At 40.8% G+C, this 22,612-nt stretch overlaps 1 protein-coding gene across 8 annotated transcripts in view; it reads left to right on the top strand.

The window, feature by feature from the left end:
• Phka1 (phosphorylase kinase regulatory subunit alpha 1) overlaps nucleotides 1-22,612 on the top strand; it is a 132,892-nt gene that overhangs the window by 88,273 nt on the left and 22,007 nt on the right. For all 8 annotated transcript variants that reach the window (XM_028892032.2, XM_028892031.2, XM_028892030.2 and 5 more), the window contains 7 exons: nucleotides 1,252-1,343; nucleotides 3,763-3,902; nucleotides 14,452-14,608; nucleotides 15,105-15,184; nucleotides 17,534-17,612; nucleotides 17,753-17,882; nucleotides 21,618-21,719. In XM_028892032.2, the coding sequence (XP_028747865.1) occupies nucleotides 1,252-1,343; nucleotides 3,763-3,902; nucleotides 14,452-14,608; nucleotides 15,105-15,184; nucleotides 17,534-17,612; nucleotides 17,753-17,882; nucleotides 21,618-21,719 (780 nt within the window). The remainder of the gene's footprint in view (nucleotides 1-1,251; nucleotides 1,344-3,762; nucleotides 3,903-14,451; nucleotides 14,609-15,104; nucleotides 15,185-17,533; nucleotides 17,613-17,752; nucleotides 17,883-21,617; nucleotides 21,720-22,612) is intronic.

Raw genomic sequence — 22,612 nt, 5'->3', positions numbered from 1 at the left:
AAACAGCAAGACCAGAACAAGAGAGCATATTCAACTTTAATGTAGAAGTAAAATGTGGAAGAGCTTTTCTCATTTGTAAAAATTACTTCTTTGAGGATAATTTTGTTTAAAGAGAAAGAAAGCATCATTAGAATTTCTGTTATAAAATAGGATAGACAAAAATGGGGATAGACTCTAAGCTACAACTGGTTTTCCATTTATGCCCACTGTAACTGTGTATCTGGTTGTTGTAGCCATGTAGATCTCAAATATAATAGTCATTCTTCACAGCATCACCACAGTCTTCTCCATAACCAGTACCTTCCTTTAGTAATGTTTTCATCGGAAGGTATCTTCTGTATGCTACAAAAGTAGCCATGGTTCCTAAGACTGTTCAGTATCTCTGTGGCCGCTACATGTGGAGGGAGAGAAGGGCTCCTTAGCCACCCCTAGATGACCTGAATGTTACATTATACAGAGGATGCGAATGATTGAGATGCATGCTCTTGCTACCTAAATTTTCATTGACCAGTACTAACCAGGTACTAAATGTGAGCACTAGGGTGTTGTTTAACATTGAGACTAGGGAGAAGCTTAGTATACTCTTTGGTTATGCTCCCTATAGAAAGGGTTCCTGCAAGGACGTGAACCTAAGTTCATTATGTTACATTTGCCATTTGTAAATCAGGAAACCAGAATTTAATTCCCAGCACTGTTATTTGAGCTGACCAGTTATTTGAGCTCTGTAACATCTTCTGTGTAAAATCGTGAAAATGGCTCCTTAGAGGTTATGGTAAGTATCTCCAACTGTGTAAGTGAAATACCTTAGGACATCTCAAAGTTGACCAGCCACTACATGTTTTTTGATTCCTTAGATAGACTCATCCAGTCACAACCTCTGAAAATCAAATGTTTACCTAGGAAAGCCCAGAAAAAGTAAGATGTAACTGAGTTCTTTCTCTTAGGTGTTTTCATACATTTATATGAAAATATCAGTGATAGCATCATTGTGATGGTGATCATGTTAATATCTCATATACCTAGTTGACGGTACAACAGAAAATCCTTTCAAAAATGTAAAAATATTCATTGATTAATTGGACATTTTAAAAAGTATCTAATGTCCACATTTCTTTTTATTGATTTCAATGAAGGGAACTTCCATTCTTGTTCTGTAAAGAACTGAGCCATACGTTACCTTATTATTGAGGTCAACCATGTGTTTTATTAGTTTCCTACTTAACTTTTTCCATAAATGTCAACTTCTTGCAGATGTTCACATGTACCTTCCTACAAAGTTATTTCAGCCTTCTCGCCCTTCACTCAATTTACTTGACTCACCTCAGTCTTCACAAGATAACCAGGTAACTGGGTACATATTTCTGTCAGCTGCTTGTAAAAATCTGCCATCTCTGCAGCCACCACCAGGACAAGCAACATGTAAAGACGCCGGTAAGCCACAAGCGATGTGGCAGGGTATAGATTTATATAAATGGGTTAATTTAAGCTATAAGAACAGTTAGCAAGAAGCCTGCCACGGCCATACAGTTTATAAGTATTAAAAAAAAAAATCTGCCATCTCTTTTATTGATTCTTTGGGAATTTCACACCATGCACCCCAATCCCACTCATTTCCCAGTCCTTCCATGTCTGCCCTCCACCCTTGTAGCCTCCCCCACAAAAGAAAAAAGGAAAACAAAACAAAACATCTGGCCGACCCCTCTGGGCACCTGCTCCTCTATCAGTTGCAGCCTTCTCTCATACCAGTCACAGCTGTGGCGTCTCCAGTTCTACAGCGCATGCTCTACTCTGCTCCTGTGTCTTTCCCGCCTCTCCATCACATATTCGTTCATCATAGTGGCGTTGGAAGCTATAGTGTGTCATGCAGTACACCCGTTTGCCCAAACAGCTTTACTTGCAAATGTTCATGCAATGAGTCATTGGCTGGTTCAAGGCCTCTGGTTTCTGGTACACCATCATCACTGGACCCTCACCGAGACTCCTCTCAGATATCCTGCAGATGCCCTGAGTTGTGGAGATCCTGTGGCTTTGGTTCTGCAGGACTGGTCCCTTTACACACTCCAGCAGCTCATAGATGAGGTAGATGTTGGGGTGGGCCAACTCAAGGTCCTGGATCTTGGCCTGAGTTGTAGCCTTCCTGTGCCCATGTATTTGGGGCCAGCTCTCCCACACCACCCCAGTGAGGGGCAAACCAGTTCAGCACAGAGCTTGGACATCAACATGGCCTCAGGTAGAAGCCCAGACCACATGTCCTTTGCTGGTAACCCAGGCCTTAGACATCAAACAGACCCTGCCAAGGTAGGACCACAGACCCAGACATGGCCCCCAGTCCTTAGCCATCAACATGGCAGCCCAGGCCACAGACATCTACATGGCCCTTGATGGTAACACGGGCCATAGGCATCAACACAGACCCCAGCTTCACTAGGACCATGGACCCAGTGGCCCAGATATCAACATAGCCTCAGGTGGTAGCATAGGCCAATCAGATCAGTTTGATACCTCCCATAAACACACCCCACCCACAGCAACATGGCCCCAGGCACCAGCCCAAACCACAGACATCTGAATGGCCCTCAGGGGTACACAGGATATCAACACAGACCCCAGCTACTGTAGGCCCACAGACTCAAACATGGCCCTCAATGGCAACCAGGCCTGGGCGACACCATGGCATCAGATGGTTGTGCAGGCTCCTCATATCAGCCTGTTCCTCACCGCCATCCTGTCTCCAGTTCACCTCTCTCCACAGCACACAAACCACTCTGCTTCTCTTCCATCTCTCCACCACATACTCTGTCTTCCCATCTCTCCATCACATATTTGTTTATTGTAGCTGCAGGGCCCAAATGGGCAGGCACTTGGGTGTTTTCTGGCCTGACGCTGGGCCTCGGGGCCAGGACAGGTATTTCAAAATCAACTAATTTAAGGAAAGTAATAAAACTAGCCAGCATGGTTTCTGGTGTGTCTTAGTTAGGGTTTCTATTGCTGCAACAAAACACCATGACCAAAAAGCAAGCTTGGGAGAAAAGGGTTTATTCAGCTTATACTTCTACATTGCTGTTCATATTAAAGGAAGTCAGGACAGGAACTCAAACAGGACAGGAACCTGGAGGCAGGAGCTGATGCAGAGGCCATGAGGGATGCTGTTTGTTGGCTTGTGCCCATGGCTTGCTCAGCCTGCTTTCTTATAGAACCCAGGACCAGAGAATGACTCCACCCACAATGGGCTGGCCCCTCCCACATCAGTCACTAATGAGAAAATGCCTTACAGCTGGATCTCATGGAGGCGTTTCCTCAACTGAGGCTCCTTCCTCTCTGATAACTCCAGCTGTGTCAAGTTGACACAAGCCGATAGATACATGGTGTTAAACAAAACACCATCAAATGAAGACGCATGTCTTTTTAAGTTTACTCTTAAAGTAAATGTAGAGAACTACTTTGCTCTATCATAGGGCTTATTGGTTTTGTTGTTTTAGCTTTGCTTTTCATCAACATTTTGGAAAAAATATTGTGAGGCAGAGTCTCAAGTAAGCCAGACTGGCCTTAAACTTACTATGTAGATGAGGATGGCCTTGAGTTCCTGATCCATTTACCTTAACCTCCCAAATGCTAAGCTTACAGGTGTGTACTACCACATCTGGCCAACATTTAGGAAATTCTTACGGAAAAGGTTTAGAGGTACAAAGATAACTCATTCTAGGGCATCATCCGGTTAAGCACTGTTAACTTTGTTTCTTTTTATCACTTCTTGTTCCAAAGGTTCCTTCTGTTCGTGTAGAAGTACATGTTCCTAGAGACCAGTCTGGGGAAGTGGACTTCCAATCACTGGTTTCACAGTTGAAGGAAACCTCAAGCTTACAAGAGCAAGCTGATATACTCTACATGCTGTATTCAATGAAGTAAGTGATGGATATTATTGGTATACTTTAATGCACATATGTGAGGAAGTATAGCATGTTAGTCAGCTTTCCATTTTACAACAAATACCTGAGATAGCTTATTAAAAAAAAGCTTTGTTTTAGAGCTCAAAATATTCCTTATTTTAATATTTGTTTTTTAATTAATTATTTTATGTGTGTGAGTGTTTTGCTTGCATTTATATCTGTACACTCCAAGGCCAGAAGAGAGTGTCAGATCCCTTGGAACAGATGGTTGTAAGCCACGATGCCGGTGCTGGGAATTGAACCCTGGCCCTCTGGAAGAACAGCCAAATGCTTGTAACTGCTGAGCAAACTCTCTAGCTCCTAATATTAGTGTTTGTTTAATAGAAAAGTATATTGATACATAACTTGTATTCATTTTACTGGTTTTTCTTCTGCTTCAAACTCATTTTTTATTAAGGAATTTTTTTTAATTCATTTTACATACCAACCGCAGATCCCCTTCTCTTCCCTCTTCCCACCCCTCCAGCCTTTGTCCCTCCAACCCACCCCCCATTCCCTCCTCCAACAAGGTTTGCCCCCCCAGTTCAAAAATTATTTTGTTGTTGGTTGAGAATACAATAAAAAAATTAACAGTTTGTATTTTTCCTCTAGTGAAAGATCAGGTTTCTACTCATGTTTAATAGAGTTTGTACTATATTAGACACCTAGTTATCCTTAATTATTTTTCAAGGGTAAGAGGTATAAAAATCCTTTAAATAATAACTTGAATTTGATGATTTTAACTAAATAAAATTGCTCTTTTTTATATGGAAAAAGAGAGAGAAAAGGTTTTATTTTGGCTCCTAGTTTTGGGGGTTTCATTCCATGATTGATTGTTGATTGGCCCTATTGCTTTAGGGTCTGTGATGAGGTACCAGATCATGGCAGTAGTACAAGGCAAAACCATTCACCTCATAACTGGGTTACAAGAGAGAGAAAATAATAGAACAATGTCCTAATATCTCCTACATGGGCACACCTCAGTAACCTAAATTCCTGCAACTAGGCCCTCCCTTGAAAAGATTTCTACCATCTCCCAGTAATTCCATAGGTAGAGGACCAAGAGTTTAACATTTGAGGGCTATTCTAGATCTAAACTATAGCATACAGTAAATGGAACACAGCATTGGAGCTTCATGTCCCTGTTTACTACAGTTTAGCAATATATGCATGGTATGACTTCAAAACCTACATTGTCTACATTCAAAAAATTAGTATTATTCCTACCTCATATAAATTATTATAAATATCTGTAAAGTCAGGGCTGAAGAGATGATTCGGTGATTAAGAGGACTGGTTCCTCTCCCAGAAGACCTAGGTTCGATTCTCAGCACACACATAATGGCTCACAACCTCTGTAACCATATTCCCAGGGGCTCTAACAGCCTCTTCTCTGTGGGCATCAGGCACACCTATACTACACATATATGCAGGCAAAACATCTATACACATAAACTAAAAATAAATGAATAAAATTGTGTATGTATGTGTATAAAATCCATAATGCAATGCCAGATCACAGTAGGTAATCAATAACAGATAAATATTATCAGTATTATGGTTCTTATTTAACCTCCATTAATTAGGGAAGCCTACTGGTATATTGTGTATGAGTGTGTGTGTGAGTGTGTGTGTATGTGTGTGTGTGTGTGTGCGCGCATGTGTGTATTTTGTGAGTACATATACATGCATACATGCATGTGTAAATGGGCAGTTCTGTCCTGCCCACTGGTTCCTGAATAACCACTCAGAGGCATCTTTTTTTTCGAGACAGGGTCTCAATTAGCCTAGGCTGGCTACCTCTGCTTCCCAAGCACTGGGATTACAAGTGTGTGCCACTACAGCTGGCTTTTTTACACTGGTTCTGAGAATCAAACTCAGGGTCTCATGCTGGCATGGCAAACACTTCACCAACTGTGCTGTCTCCCCTGCCCTATATTCCTAACTCTTAAAAGAAAGTAGGCATAGTAACTCATGTTTGTAAATCCAGCACTCATGTATTCAAAGCCAACTAGAGTTTCATAGTGAGTTCTGATGCCACCAAAGTCCTACTTGGTGAACCAATGAGTTTTATTGGAATTACTTATAGAAGTATGGGTGAGGGTTACTTACAGGAGCAGAAATAACTCAAAGACAGCTGCATCACCAAAGCCCATCCCAGCTTGAATGGCAAAAAGCTGTGAACCTAGAACACACTGTGCACTCTGCAGGCAGCTCAGCAGGTTGAAGAGTCTCCCCTCCAATTGAATCAGCTATGCTGGTTTCTGCTTCTTGTAGACAGTTGATGGGTCTCAGAATCTTCTTTGTAGTTTGGTTTGTCTGAGATTCCTTTTGGCAGTTGATTGTCTGAGAGTAACTCTCAGTCTTTATTGCTTACTCTGGGAGTGAGGGACCTAATGAATCTGGTCAGTTTCAGGGACTTCCTGAAGCTAGTTAGAATTGTTTACTTAAGTAGCTTAAGGTGCTTCCCTTCAGTTGGAATATTTCAATCTGGGAGGAAACTGCTATACAACATCTATCCTGGGTTCCAGAGTGAGACTCTGCCTGAACTACCCCCCCCCAATAAAAAGATCATAGAGGCTTATCAGAAGAAGAAACACTATTTTTGAGTGTTTGCTTTTGTGTCAGTCACCTTGGTGGGTATTTGTTGACTTCAATTCAGCAGGTCAGAATGAACTTATATGATTTCCTGCCCATCCAACCTACACAAAATAAGCAGTTCTTTTTATGTTGTGGTGACAGTGAAGAGCTGGGATGGACCCTCTGTCCTAAACATGCTTTCAGTACCAAGGTTGCTGATGCCATGCACATATACAAAGAAAGTATGGAATAATGGGACTTTCTGGGAGAGCAAACAAGGTCCCTAAATTTCTTCTGAAAAGCTTGAGAGAACAGGGTAAGGAGAGTAGACCTGAGGTTTTGATATGTATGATTGGGGGTAAGGCTGGGGTTACATTCTCACTAGCATCAAAGGAAGGAGCCCTTGGGATTTCTCGATTAGGAGAAGTGGATGCATTTTCCCTATTTTCCTGCTAAGTTTAGTACATGATTTGTAAAACATCTTTTCCACTCATATCCAGCATGGGTTCTTGGAGAAACCAGCAATATGAAAATATCTGTGGACATGGATATCAAACCCCAAGATAAAAAAAAAAAAAGGTTGTTTTCAGCAAAAGACTTAGGAAATGGGCAGCTAAACAAGACAGACAACTTTTAAAGATAACAGTCCCTCTGTTCCTGCCACATACCATATGAAAAAAATTGAGGGCCCCTACCCCTGTCAACAAGGACTTGAGTAAGAAGCCCAGATAGTATTCTTGCCCAGCTTAAACAAAACAGGCACTATTTCACCTTTCCACTGCCAGCGTGTTAGTGAAGGACAAGGAGGCATCTGGGACTTTCCTCTCAATGGAATTGAGCCCTCTTATAATGGGGGACATATGGTAAGTATGAACTTACATCCCCACCTGATGATGGGGCACCCCCTCTTCTTCAGCAAATGCTGTTAGAAGCAGCCTAGTCAAGAGTTTGATCACTGAGTGCTAATCCAAGGTCAGCAGAGTCCACATCAGAAATGGTAACAAAGTGACCCTTTCCCACTCTAGGGTGGAAAGCCTAGTGGGGAGCTTCACCCTCATTCAGCAGAAACGGGACACTCCTGCTATGTATCAAGGAAGGCTGAATGGCGAAGCTACAGTTCATCCCCAGAAAGCAGTAAGGCAACATCTCCTTCCCCCTAGTGGTATATTATCAGAAAAGGCCTGCTGGGATGGATTTAATAAGTTCCCCATTATTGCAACATATTACCCCACATGTCTAGAATACCAGTGAAAATCAATTGTTAGACCAAGAACCAGGAAGTTCTCAACTTGAATGGTCAAAAGTAATTAACAGAGTCAGCAGAGATAAGGCATATGCTGGCATTAAATAAAAAAATCTTGTAGAGAAACTATCAAAATGCTTCAAGTAATTATGAATACCCCAGAAACAAATGAAAAAAATAAAATACCTGAGCAAAGAAATGGAAAGCATAAAGGAAAGCTAAATGGAAATTTTAGAAATAAAAACCTAGCCTCGACTCGGGTTCAGGTCCTGAGACAGGGAAGGGCCGTCAGTGCAAGAAAAAATTCTGACCACCAAGTAGATTGCACTCAGATGGCCTCAAATAGCTCAGGCCATCTTTATTTATACTTAACCGGAGTTTTTCTTACCAGGATTACATAAACAGCCTTATTGTTGGCTTCTAATTTTGACTTTAAGAAATACATCATGGTCATTTAAGGAATTTAAGGAATACATTGTGGTCATTATGAAAGCCCCCATTGTTCCCCCTTATGCTTCCCCAAATACACCTTCCCACCCCCTCATAGCCTTATCCTAGACACAGAGTTCAGCGTTTTTGCAGGCTGAACTAAGTATCAAGCCAGACATATCCTGCTCTGCAGCACTTATGTCAGCTAGCGGCTACCTGCGGTTACAAAGTTCAAAAATAATGACATGGGCACAATGCTTTAAGGACAACAGTATTCAAACCCAGACAGTTCTTTGATCTCTGCAAGATATGTTTTTACACGGTTCCCTTTTCTGCATAAGGATCCCATGTCTCAATCTCTCTGTAAAAGGCAGACTTGGATAAGTCACTCTTTTCCCATCCCACTAGACTTCATTTACCAGTATAAGTATATGGTAAAGATGGATCTATCCATCCCATATTTTACATTGCATTATTCCCATCAGAATATACTATATCTTATCATTGATTCTATATGATTGGTGTCCAGGGAACTTACCCACAATAGTTGGCACTATGTGTATTCTGAGGTTTTTTTTTTCCCTAGTCTGTATATGCATGCCTTACTCTCCTCTCCAGAACTGTGGGACATGGTTAATGTTCCAAGTGTTGTTTTCTCATATGTATCTAACTGACTCTATTGAGTCAGAAAAGTTCCCAGGCTTAGGCATGGTAGTTAGTAATTCCAGATAAGAGATTTAAGAAGCATTAACCCCCTGCTGAATTGTAGGGGAAAATATTTGAAAAGAAACAAATTTCCAGGGAAAATTAGAGCTGTTTCATGTGTGACTGACAAAGCTAAAAACCGCCCAAGAACCACCAATATGGTTCTACTGGTCCTTGCCAAGTGAGAGTCTGTTTCCACAGGTGTCTTGCCCCGTGGGAAACCCATTGGACAGGTAGTCATATGCGGATCTGAGTCTAGGCTGCCTGGATCCCCACAGTAATAAGTATGAAGCAGTGGAATGTGAAGCACAGAGGTTAGAAGCATTGAACTTGAATAGTGAACTCCAGAAACAACACCTAAACAACAGAGACTTAGACCACAAAAGTAAATAGGGCCTCAAGGGCATGTAGGGCTATAAACATGGCCACAATGCTTTTATTATTTAGAATATTAAATATTTTATCTTAATACTGTCAGTGTTCAAAAACATCTCTGATTATCCAGTAATGTTTTGTTGCAGTTGATTTGTTGAATTCCAGACATAATTCAAGTTCCACATATGTACTTGGATCCTATATTTCTCTAAGTGCTTTTTAAATGTCTATACTGTCTCTTCCTAATACTGGTTTGTCCTGTAGACTTCACATTCTTCATTTTGCTGAGTGCACCCTCGTGATGTTATTTAAACATGTTCTACTTTCCTTTGTATTGCCTATAAATTGGTAGTTATCACCACAGATTTGGTAGATCTGCATTCAATTTTTAAAGCAGGTTCAGAGGTGGTTATATCATACCAGAAAGCATGTAATGTGTGGCTGTTAACCTTTTCTCTTATGTGGAGAGTCAAATCCCCAAGCTTTGTACATACTGGGCAAGTGCTATACTACTGAGCTACATATCCAGCCCATGACTGTTGTTCTTTTTGTCATATTAAGGTTAATCCTATCTGGGCTTGGTGGTGTGTACCTGTAATCTCAGCATTGGGAGATGGAACTAGGACAATCTTGGACTTAAATCTGATCTTGGCTACATAGTGAGTTCAAAGCCAGCCTGAGCTACATACACCATTTCAGAAAAATAATGGCTAAAGATGTTGTTCAGTGGTGAAGCACTTACATAAGATGCAAAAGCCCCTGGGTTCTATCACCAGCATGCAACAACAACAAAAAGATTAATTAGATTTTTTTCACCTATGCTAGCTTTTCTTCTAATGATTTTAGGAGCTAACACTGGTCACTGCCCAGATCTATATATAGAGAAATGGTCAAATATTTTTCCCATTTCTTTTTTTTTTTTTTTTTTTCGAATTTTTTGTTTTTTTTTTCTATTTGTCCATCTCTCACAGATCGCTCTTGCTATCTGATTAAAGCGTGACAAGCTTTTTTTTTTTCTATATCTTTTCATGGGCAGTGTTGCCTGTGCATTCTCCTAGGTACATTCTATTCATACAGATGTAAATGTAGACATATATGTGGATACTTATAGCCCTGTGTACCCAATGTTAGCATAGTAGATGCATTGTTCTACACACTTTTTTCCATCAATACTGTATGTCTTAAAGATCACTACATATATATTCCAAGTACCTACTGCTTCATTAAAAAAAAGACCTCAATACTCAGTGGCTTGAGCAGGAGCATAACATAACAAAATGGGGAACTTTAAAGTATCTTTAACAGTTCTTGGATTGCCTGGTCTTGACTAGGCAGTTCTTGCTCAAGGTCTGTCATTCAGTTTTTGTCAGACATAAGTCAGCCAAGGTTTGCTCACTTATATACTCAGGAGTAGATACTGGCTGCTGACAACAAATTCAACCTCCTTGCCTACAGCTCTAATACCTTCAAATGATGCCCCCGTGTCCTTTCCTCACAGCATGATATGTCACAAGAGAAGACAGGGTGGAAACTGTATTTTCCTTTATGACCTAGCCTCCGAAATTACTCATTCCCTCTTTTACCTTAGTCACAAGCATACCTGGTGTCCTGGTGCTTTGGTTTGGTTTGGTTTTTGTGTCAACTTGACCCAGGCTAGAGTTACTGGGAAGAGGAACCTCAGTTGAGAAGAGGCCTCCTTCAGATTGCCTGTAGGCAAGTCTGTAGGGCATTTTACTGATTGAAGACTGATGTGGAAGGGCCCAGCTCACTGTGGACAGTGTCACCTCTGGGCAGTCCTTGGTTCTATAAGAAAGTAGGCTGGGCAAGCCATGGGGAGCAGCCCAGTAAATGACATGCCTCCCTGGTCTCTCTTTCAGTTCCTGTCTTGATTTCCCTCAATGATGAATTATTATCTGAAAATCTAAGATGAAATAAAGCCTTTCCTCCCCAAGCTGCTTTTGGTCATGGTCTTTATCACAGCAACAGAAGCCTTGGACAGCTGGATGTAAAGGAGGAGAGGAGAGAGGTGTAAGAATTACATTGTAAGAAGAGCATATTGAATGAAAAGTTATTACAGCCATTCTGGAAAATACAGTCTGATACTACATAAATCTACCTTACATTTCCCTTTTGGTCTTTACTTTTTATTAGTATACATTAATTATTATAGACAGCAGATTTCATTTGATGTGTTCATACATGTATATAATGTATTTCGATTATATGCAACCCAATGCCTGTTATCTTCCCCTTTCCACTCCTGCTAATCCCATTCCTTTTCCCAGCTAGTCCCCATTATTCTTCCATGTCTTTTTATTTTGAGACAGGGTTTTATTATCCAGTCCTGGCTGGTCTGGAACTTTCTGTGTAGACAAGACTGGTCTTGAACTCACAGCGATCTTCCTATCTCTGCTTCCCAAATGCTGGGATTAAAGGTGTGTGTACTACACCCAACTCTTCCATGTCTTTTTGTTAATGACTCAATAAATTACATTAGAGTTGTTTACAGGAGCATTGATACCTACCTTTTATTTTCTTAATAGATGTGTAAAATTGTATTATTTAAATATATTAATCTATTTGACCACTCTCCTAATGATGGACTTTTGGATATTTTCTAGTCACTCACTATAACAGTGCTTGTAGTAAATTTCTTAACTGAAATTGCTTCATATATATGGAAAAATTTTATTCTACAGTTAGTTCACAAGCTGAATTGACTGATAGATCAAAATATGTAGGCATTTTAAACTAGACTTAGTGGTACATGTCTATAAAACTGGCACTTGGTCAGGAGTGGATCTCTGTGAGTTCAAGGCCAGCCTGGGCTACCAAGTGAGTTTCAGGAAAGACACAAAGCTACACAGAGAAACCCTGTCTCCACAAAACAACAATAACAACAACAAAAAAAACCCCAAAAAACAAAAAACTGGCACTTGGGAGGTGGAGACAGGAGAATCAGGAGTTCAAAGTCATCCTTGGCTATGATGCTTATCTGGGCTACATGAAACTCTTATTTTGTCCTCTGCCCAATACATGTAGATATACATGTACATGTATGTATGTATGTATATATATACACACACACACACACACACACACACACATACATATTTTAAGTGTTCAATTGTGCAATTCAGTAGCTTTTCATTTTCTCAAAAGTATTGTGCATCTTTTTGTTGTTGTTTTGTTTTTGTTTTTTGAGACAGGGTTTCTCTGTGTAGCTTTAGAGCCTGTCCTGGAACTCTGTGTAGTCCAGTCTGGCCTTGAACTCACAGAGATCCGCCTGCCTCTGCCTCCAGAGAGCTGGAATTAAAGGTGTGTGCTGTGGGATGGTCTGTATGTCAAATTGCTCTGATTGGTCAATAAATAAAACATTGATTGGCCAGTGGCTAGGCAGGAAGTATAGGCGGGACTAACAGAGAGGAGAAAAGAAAGAACAGGAAGGCGGAAGGAGTCACTGCCAGCCGCCGCCAGGACAAGCAGCATATGAAGATGCCAGTAAGCCACAAGCCATGAGGCAAGGTATAGATTTATGGAAATGGATTAATTTAAGCTGTAAGAACAGTTAGCAAGAAGCCTGCCATGGCCATACAGTTTGTAAGTAATATAAGTCTCTGTGTTTACTTGATTGGGTCTGAGCGGCTGTGGGACTGGCAGGTGACAAAGATTTGTCCTGACTGTGGGCAAGGCAGGAAAACTCTAGCTACAGGTGTGTGCTACCACCACCCAGCACATTACATTTTTATTAACCCCAAAAAATCTCTATGTCCTTTATCCATCAACTCCCAATCCCTGTATCTACCCAGCTCTAGTCAACTATGAGTCCACTTACTAGTGTTTGAGACATTTTCTCTAAATTGAATCATACACTTCGTGGTCCTATGTGACAAGCATCTCTCATTTAGTGTACTATTTTTAAAGTTTGCCTTCCATGTTGTAGCATATGTCAGTACATCATTTCATTAGTGCCAAATACTGCCTGTATGGCTAGAGTACATTTTATGTATTCATCACTTGGTGAGCACTTGGGTCATTTTTACTTTTCAAGTTTTGTGAATAATGCTAGTGTAAATATCTGTATATAGGTTAATGCAGACATGTTTTCATTTCTCTTGGTGTATAACCAAGAGAGGAAATGCTGAGCTGCATGGTGACTCTGTTTTTACCCATTGTCAGAACTGCCAGGCTCTTTCCAATATTTGCAAATAGCTCTCCAGAGGCATTGTTCCAATTTTCACTCCCACAAGGGACTGTTTAAGTGATAAGTCACATTAATTTGGGGGCCTTTTACAGCTTGATATAATAAAATGTTAACTTAATATAATGTTTATTTTATTTTTTCTTGTTACATGTGAAGTTGACTGCCTTCTATATTTATGGGGTACCAATGTTTATTTTGCCCAATTTTCTGTTGTTGTTTTTTACTTTATCCATTTGGAGTTCTTTATTTCTTTATCAGAATTGGCCTATGAATTACAAATACTTTCCCTAGTTTGTAATTTGTCCTATACTTTGCATAGTGTGTTTTCAGTAAGAACTCTTTATTTTGATATGTGTGAACCGATTGAACTCCACTTTCGTGGCTTCTGGTGATGTTGCGTAGTTAGGCATTCTTCTGTCTGACAGTATGAACTAATTTCCCATGTGTATTGTAGCACTTTAATATTTGTGTCTTCACATATTTAGAATTGTAAGATACAGACTTTCAGGCACTGGTCCACTTTTTCCAGATAGCTACTTGATGCTTTTGACATCATTTAATAACTAATCTACAGTCATCATAAACTAAATTCCCAATTACAGGTAAAGTTTCTGTATCTCTAAGTTGATTTGTGTAACAGTAATTGTATAACAATCATGTATCTGTCTTCTTTCAACACAAACAAATTCTAATGTCATTGGTTCTTCAAATACAGTATGGTTTCAGAACTTGGAATAGTTAAATCTTTTGTAATTTCAGCTGTGTTGAAGCTTGAGATGGGGGGAAAAGAATGCAGTGTCAAAGCAGAGCTAAATTACAAAATTTGTGTCTAAGACATTTGAATTTCAAGATTGACTCTTAATTACAGTTTGATAAGAGTTTTTAGTATATAGTTTTCTATTAAAGGAGGCCAAAACGGGCCTATCCATTATAACCCTAAAAGGACGTAATTTCCCATCTTTAATGTACATCCATCTTTGAAACTCCAGAGGACCTGACTGGGACACTGAACTGTATGAAGAAGGGGGCGCTACTGTCAGGGAGCTTCTTGGGGAACTCTACGGTAAAGTCGGTGAACTTCGGCACTGGGGTCTGATCCGATCCATCTCTGGGCTCCTACGGAAGAAGGTGGAAGCACTTGATGAGGTACAGAGAAGATCTACATGGGGACACTTGGGAAGTGACCTCGGGGCTGGGAGGAGAGCACAAAGACAGGGCACTTGCCTAGTGTTCCTGGAGCCTCAGTTCAAGCTTTCGCACAGCCATGGGGAAAACCTTGATTTTCCTCATTGTTTTTCAAGCAACCACAACTTCTAATTGTTTTCAATCACACATAAAGTTTCTGATACTCAGCTTTTTATTTGTGAATGGCAAGTATATGTTACTGAATGATAAGAACTACAGAATTTAGAGGTGTAATAAACCATAAGAGTTTGAGATCTTACACTAGGCTGAAAGTCCCTGCCTTCCAGAAATTGAAAGTGTCTCATGGTTTCTTCCTGGAAGTCTGCCTTCTGATCATATTTCATAAGAAGGAGAGCTTGGTGTAAGTTAAGAGGGAGTAAAGTTTTATGGACTGAGGATAAAAACATTTGGAAATCTGAGAATTTTGGAAAGGGTAAGCTATGCTACCTCTTTCTAGGCCTGCACAGACCTTCTCTCCTACCAGAAACACCTGACAGTAGGACTTCCTCCAGAGCCTCGAGAGAAGACCATCTCTGCGTGAGTGAGGCCTGTGGTGGGGTTTTGATGGGTTTCTCTGCACCTTTAAGAAACTGTGTGACTTACCACAGTTCTCTTGCCCTGATTTGTATAACATCTTATATGCAGAGCTGCAGAACAGGAGACTGACAGGGCACAAGTAAATGAAAGGGAAAGCTTATAGGAAGTAATACTTAATTCTTTTTCTTATTGGCTTTTCCTAAATCCCTTAATTCTACTCATTCTAAAAACACACAAAAAACGCAGGACATCAGGAATTAACAACATACAAGTCAACTGTGGTCTGAAAAGAAATAGAAAAAAGTATATGGCTAGAGCATTGGGTTATTATTGATGCAACTCCATGCTGCTGAAGAAGGACTCAAAGGTGTGAAGGTCAAAGTTGAAAGGGGAAATGGGCCCTTACAGAGCCTCCTGAAGTAGCATGTCTGCACCAACACTGCCATCACATTGCCACTGGCCTGGTTTGCTGCAGCTTTTGATTAGCAGTAGTCCCCTAGGATAGCCTGGGGCTGGGGCTGGGGCTGGGGCTGGGGGATGGAGCACGTACAGTGGAAGTTTAATTCCTACACCTGAGTAGCCACTTACCACTAGCCATTCCAATAAAGCTCATCTGCATGAAGTCTATTTAATTTCAAGTCATGCTAGTTCCAATATTTAAATCTACAAGCAGATTGTATTTGTAAGAAATATTCTTAGAGGGATTCTGACTTCATAAGTGATGAGAAATCAGTCTGATTTCCTATGAAAGAATGATCTGTCAATTCTACTTCAATAACCAGTGTAATAAAAAGGGTTTTTTTTTTTTAATTGATTAATTTTTTTAAACAGTCTCACTGTAAGCCCCAGACTTGTCCTGAACTTGCAATCTTCTCACATCTTGGTCTCCTAAGTATTAGGATTATAGGTATGCACTACCATGCCTAGCTAGTGAGTTTCTTTTGTAATCAGAGCTCTAGACACAGAGCTTTACAAGGAATAAATGAGAGAGAAGTTAGCAGGGATACCTTGGAGATTTTTGCAGACCACCTCATTCCCAGTTCATATATATGATTTCAGCTGCCTCTGAGGTCCAGTTCAGAGTTCTGAATGGAGACTTAGACATGTCCTAGGACATGTGTCACAGGTTCTATAGATAAAGTCTTAGTTATACTTTAGGAAAATAGTTGGCCTAACTTACTTGGACAAAGTATCACAGACTGGGTGGTTCAAACAACAGAAATGGACTTCTGACAGTTTCCCAGTGTCAGAGGGGTTGGTTCCTTCTGAAGGCTGTCAAGGACCTTGTACTAGGCTTCTTGGCTTGTACACAGCTGTTTTCTCTATGTTTCTTTATATTTTCCCATCCTATCCATGTCTTTGTGTCCAAATTTACCCTTTTAATAAGGACACCAGTCACATTAGATCAGGAACCATCTTAATAACTTCATTTTAATCACTTCTAAATATCATATTTTCCATTAAAATCAACTATTTGAGGTACTAAAGGTTTGAATTTCAACATATGTTGAAATTTATGTTGAAAGACGCAGTTTAACCTATAATGCCTTGTTTTTAATAAACAGAACCTTGTATCACGAGTAAGATCAGTTTTGTGTCCATAGAGGCAAAAGAAGCACACCTTGGCACGTTCTTGCAAACTATGCCATGTCAAGATTGGAGAGAGAGCTCAGCAGAGGATGGCATACTGCTCTGCAGGACCTAAGTTTGTTTCCTAGCTCCCATGTCAGATGAGGCAGCTCATAACCCCTTCACCTTCAGCTTCAGGGGGTGGGGAGTGGTGTGACACCTCTGACCTCCGAGAGCACCCTCCCACACACACACATAGATACAATTAAAACTAAAATCTTACGTCTATGAGAGAGCCATGGGTATAGCCAGATGTGGTGATGTGTGTCTCTAATTCCAGCACTCAGAGGCCTGAGGCAGGAGAATCAAAAATTGAATGCCAGTCTGGGCCACATAGCAAGATCCTATGTAAAACAAGCAAACAGCCCCCCAAAAATACACAACAGGAAGACCACTCACAGTAACAAACATGACTGTATGTGTGTGTGTGTGTGTATATATATATATATATATATATATATATATATATATAGTCATATATGTGTGTGTGTGTTTGTGTTTGTGTGTGTGTTTGCAACTGTAGCTGAACCAGTGAAACTTTTTGAAAGATCAGCATGAGGTGTGACTATAAAGTAATAAAATGGTTTCCAAAGGACACAGCTGAAAGAACTAGAAGTGATGAGGGGTTGTGGCAGTGGTTTGGACTGGCATTGAGTTTTTAAATGGACTTAGGTTAAGTTATTGTAGACTTGGGTCTTTATTCACTGTTTTCTTCCTTAGACCTCTGCCGTATGAGGCACTCACTAAGCTGATAGACGAAGCCAGTGAAGGAGACATGAGCATTTCAATCCTTACACAGGTGGGCAGCTTTGCAAAGCCTGACCTGGCAATTGATATTGCAGTATTTGTTTTCAGTTGACCTGACCATTTACAAAGACAACAAAGTAGACATTGTGACTGCCTTGCTGCAACTTTTGTTTCTATCCATTCTGCACACAGGAAATAATGGTGTATCTTGCTATGTATATGAGAACTCAGCCTGGTCTCTTTGCTGAAATGTTCCGACTCCGAATTGGGCTGATCATACAAGTCATGGCAGCAGAACTGGCCCACTCTCTTCGATGCTCAGGTATTTATTTCATTCACTAACCAACTTTAGGTGGAAGTCATTTCTAGTGCAGATCCATGGAGTTTGGAATCAGGAAGGAAAGGAAGGTACAGTTTATTTATCCATAGCTCAGAAGCTGTGTTTCTCAGTAACTAAAGGAGCAAAAAGATGACACATTTCTATACTGGTTCAATAACTTCAAAGTGTCACCTCCTGGGGACTTTGCATTCCACATTCTTCTTGACACTCAAGGGCTTTAGAGTTTGGCATACTGTGTTGGGTTCTGATGGAAAGAAGGAAGCTTCTGGACATCAAGTGTGAGTCGCTAATTAGTGCATCACAGTGTCAATGGTCTGTCAGTATGAAGATCGAACAAGGAAGTATTTTATTAACACTAATCTAACAAGTGTAGTCGTACTTTCTCATCAGGACCGCCAGCCCATAAATAATGACCCAGAGACTTATTATTAATTATGTAAGTTTAGCCTTAGCTTAGGTTTCTTCCTAACTAGTTCTTATAACTTAAATTACCCCATATTTTTTAATCTATGTCCTTCCACAAGGCTTGTTACCTCATCTCCATACTGTCCATCCTGCTTCCTCCACATCTGACTGGCAATTCTGCATTTCTTCTTCCCAGAGTCCTCTCTGTCCCTAGAAGTCCTGCCTAACTTCTTCCTGCCTGGCTACTGGCCGTTCAGATCTTTATTAAACCAATCAGAAGGCACCTCGGCAAGGACACATCTTCACAATGCAAATATTCCACAGCAAACAAGACTTGAAAATTATTTATAGGTTTGCCAAGATAACAGTGTTAGTTAGGGAAATAATTGGGGCCCGAGGAAGCTATACCACAGAGTTGTCACACAGGTGTACCCAACCTTGACAGTGCTGCACAGTCTTTGAGAACCGTGTAAGTCGCACGCCTTTAATCCCAGCACTTGGGAGGCAGAGGCAGGCGGATCTCTGTGAGTTCAAGGCCAGCCTGGTCTACAGAGTGAGATCCAGGACAGCAAGGACTAAACAAACAAACAAAATGCTTAAAGTATAAGAGGATTGGGGTGTGAGGCAGACTCCCACCTCATAACTCTTCTTTTCCATTTTAAAAAAAGTTTCAACAAGAATGACAAAATAGAAGAGCTAAAGAGGGCATGGAAAATCAATCACAACTGCAAAACTCAAACTAAGACTTGTTTTGTTTAAATTCCCCACAACAGCTTTTAAAAAATATTTATATTTAATTATGTGTATATTTGCATGTCTGTGTGTACATATGTGAGTATAGGTTCCTGTGTAGTTCAGGGGTTATCAGATCCCATGGAACTGGAGTTACAGGTGGTTGTGAGCCACCTGACATGGATGCTGGGAACTGAACTCAGGCCCTCTGCAAGAGCAGTATGTGCTTATAACCACTTAGCCATCTCTCCACTTCCCCACATGGCTTTACATTGTTTCTGAGGGGCTGGAGAGATGTCTCAGCAATTAAAGAGCACTGAGCTCCTATTTCAGAGAATCTAATTTTGAATCCTATCACCCACATGGTGATGAACAGCCATCTGAATTCCAGTCCCAGGGATTTACTGCCCTCTTCTGGCTTCCATGAATACTACATACATGTGATACATAGATATAAATATGCAGGGAAAATACCCGTACTCATGAAATAGATAAATATGGTCTGTGTTTTTTTTTAATTTGAGATGTTCCCTATGTAGCTCATGTGTGCCTGTAATTTGTGATCTTCCCGTCTTCCATCTTCACCTCCAGAGTACTTAGATTATAGGCAGGTGTCACCATGACTGGTGCACTATATATATATATATATATCCTTCAAGAAGAGAACCAGCAATTATTTTATGCCTGTTATTTACAAGATACTATATTATTTGGCTTTATATTTATATATATTGTCTTATTTAATCCTTTCAGCGACCCACAAGAAAACACAGTATCTTTCTATTTCTGCCAATAAAGATAGAAAAAAAGTATCAGGCATGAGGTGGTGACTAATAGCTTTAATCCCAGAACTCAGGAGGCAGAGGCAGGCAGATTTCTGAGTTTAAGGCCAGCCTGGTCTACTGAGTGAGTTCTAGGACAGCCAGGGCTACACAGAGAAATCCTGTGTCACGCCCACCACACACACACACACACACACACACACACACACACACACACACACACACCAGCCCCAACAAAAAGAAACTGAAGGTTAGAGATGTTGAATAACTTGCCCAACATTGCTAGCATTTAGTAGAATTTGAAGCCCTGTCTGTCTGATTTCAAATGATTTCCAGTATTGTGTAAGATTCTGCAACTGTGGTAGCAAGGGATGTTTTTTCAGAGGATTTCTGTCCTAGTTAGGTCTCTGTCGTGATGAGAACTACCATGACCAAAAGCAGCTTCTGGGGAGGAAAAGGTTTACTTCAGCTTATAGCCTAAAGTACATCGTGTGGGAGTCACGGCAGGAGCTGATGCAGAGGCCATGGAGGGGTGCTGCTTACTAGCTTGCTCCCCATGGCTGCTCAGCCTGCTTTCTTATAGAACCCAGGACCACCTGCCCAGGGATGGTACCACCCACAGTGAGCTAGGCTCTCCCATATCAGTCATTAATAAAAACATACCCCACACACTTGCCAGAGGCAATCTAATAGAGCCACTCACTCAAGTGAGGCTCCCTTTTCCCAGATGACTCTAGTTCATGTCAAGTTGACAAAAAATAACCAACACAGTATGGCTATTCAGTAATAAATGTCAGTAGTGACAAAACTCTCAGTCATTCTTTACCGTTCCTTGTCTGTAATGGATTCTTCCTGTTGGTGTCATCAAAATCATGGCGCTCCATTTTTATAGGACGAAAGCCAAGATTCCTGGGTCTAGCCTATAGCTGTTAGTGCTTCCTACCAAATATGTTATCAATTTCTATTCTTGGAGATTGATGTCTCCTCTGATTTCCAAACAATCACTGGTTATATTGCTCAGTTAAGCTGTGTTGTCCACAATATTTTGTTATTTTTTATGTTGTTTCTCTTGTTTACATGTTGTTCTATCCCTCCAAAATTAATGGTCAACCTCTCAAAGTCAGGTACTATGTGTCAGGCCTGCTTGTACTTACATTGCTTAAAATGGTGACTCCTATGTAGTACTCTCGGTAAATGACTAATGTTGATGAACACGGTCAAGTTATCCTCGGTATTCTTAGTAAATTCGCACTCACCTCTGTTCTCTTGTAAGCATACACACTGAGAACTTCTGAGTTGAACTGCGTGTGCATGTGCATTCATTGCTGTTCTCTGAATCTCTCCCACTTCTTCATTCTTCTCACCTTCAAACAAAGACTGTATGGCATTACCCAGCAATGTGGAAGTAGGATGAAGAAGGAACTAGTGGGCTAGCTAATCTCCAATCTAGGGAGTCAGTTCTGAAATAATTAAAAATCTACTGCTGTCTGACTAACCAATTGTATGGTGTTAGAAATGTTTTCTATAACTACATCTTCTAAAGCAAGTGACTGAAAATCCTATGAGAGAAAATAGAGGGTCTAATCCCCAGCTTAGAGGAGAGGGCGCATCCAAATAAGCAAACCAAGTGTGGTCACATGTGCCTGCAGTTCTGTCACTTCACAGACTGAGGCAGGAGGATGATAAGTTTAAGACTAGCCTAGGCTACCCAGTGAGAGCCTGTTTCAAGGAGAAAATGGAATAAGGAGGCTATGGTAGACAAGTTCGAATCCCTTCTGCCTGCCTTTCTGTTCGTTAGCTGAAGAAGCCACAGAGGGCCTGATGAACCTGAGTCCTTCAGCCATGAAGAACCTCCTGCATCACATTCTCAGTGGCAAAGAGTTTGGAGTGGAACGGAGCGGTAAGACCCAAGCACTGAACTTGATTTCAGGGCACTTCATTTCAAATCGCAGTTTTGAATGTTTTTCTTCTATCAAGGGGCTCTTAGCCCCAAAATAAATAAAACTCAAGGAAATGAAACATTTATAAGCCATCTTTTGGAACAAGATTTGAAAACTGAAATAGTTCAGTTTAACAAAAGGCTTTGGACAGGGTTGGGGATTGTTCAATGGGTAAAGTGTTTGCTACACACACTTGATGACCTGAGTTGGGATCTCTAGCACCTAGGTAAAAGCTGGGCTCAGTAGCTTGTATCCGTAATCACCATGACCAAAAGCAACTTGGGGAAGAATGGGTTTATTTGGCTTCCATGTCCTGGTCACAGTCCATCCCTGAGGGAAGCCAAAGCAGGAACTCAAGCAGGGCAGGAACTCAAGTGGACACCATGGAAGAGTGATGTTCACTGGCTTGCTCACTCCTCATGGCTCGCTCAGTTGGTTCTTTATACCACCTAGGCCCACCTGTCTACAATGTCCTGGGCCTTCCCACATCAATCGTTAATCATGAAAATGCCCTGACAGACTTGCCTACAGGCCATCTATTGGAAGCATTATCTCAGTTGAGGGTCTCTCTGCTCAGATGACTAGTTTCTGTTAACTTGACAAGACAAAACAAAACTAACCAGCACACTCCTATGGGGAGATGGGAGGCAGAGACAGGAGAATCTCCGAAGCATGTGGGCCAGCTAGCCTGGCACATGCAGCGTTGAACAAGGTTCTTCTCTGACCTCCACATGTTTATTCTCTCCTCCCTCTCCCCCACCCCACAGACACTTTTTAAAAAAAGATTTTGAAACATACACATAGATCTTTTTCCTTAAATGATATAACAACTAAGTAATAGCTGTCATGTTTC

This window comes from Peromyscus leucopus, chromosome X, assembly GCF_004664715.2.
Source record: "Peromyscus leucopus breed LL Stock chromosome X, UCI_PerLeu_2.1, whole genome shotgun sequence".
Lineage (NCBI taxonomy): Eukaryota > Metazoa > Chordata > Mammalia > Rodentia > Cricetidae > Peromyscus > Peromyscus leucopus.
Note: the sequence above shows the minus strand (reverse complement) of the source record. Positions and strands in the feature narration are given on the sequence as shown.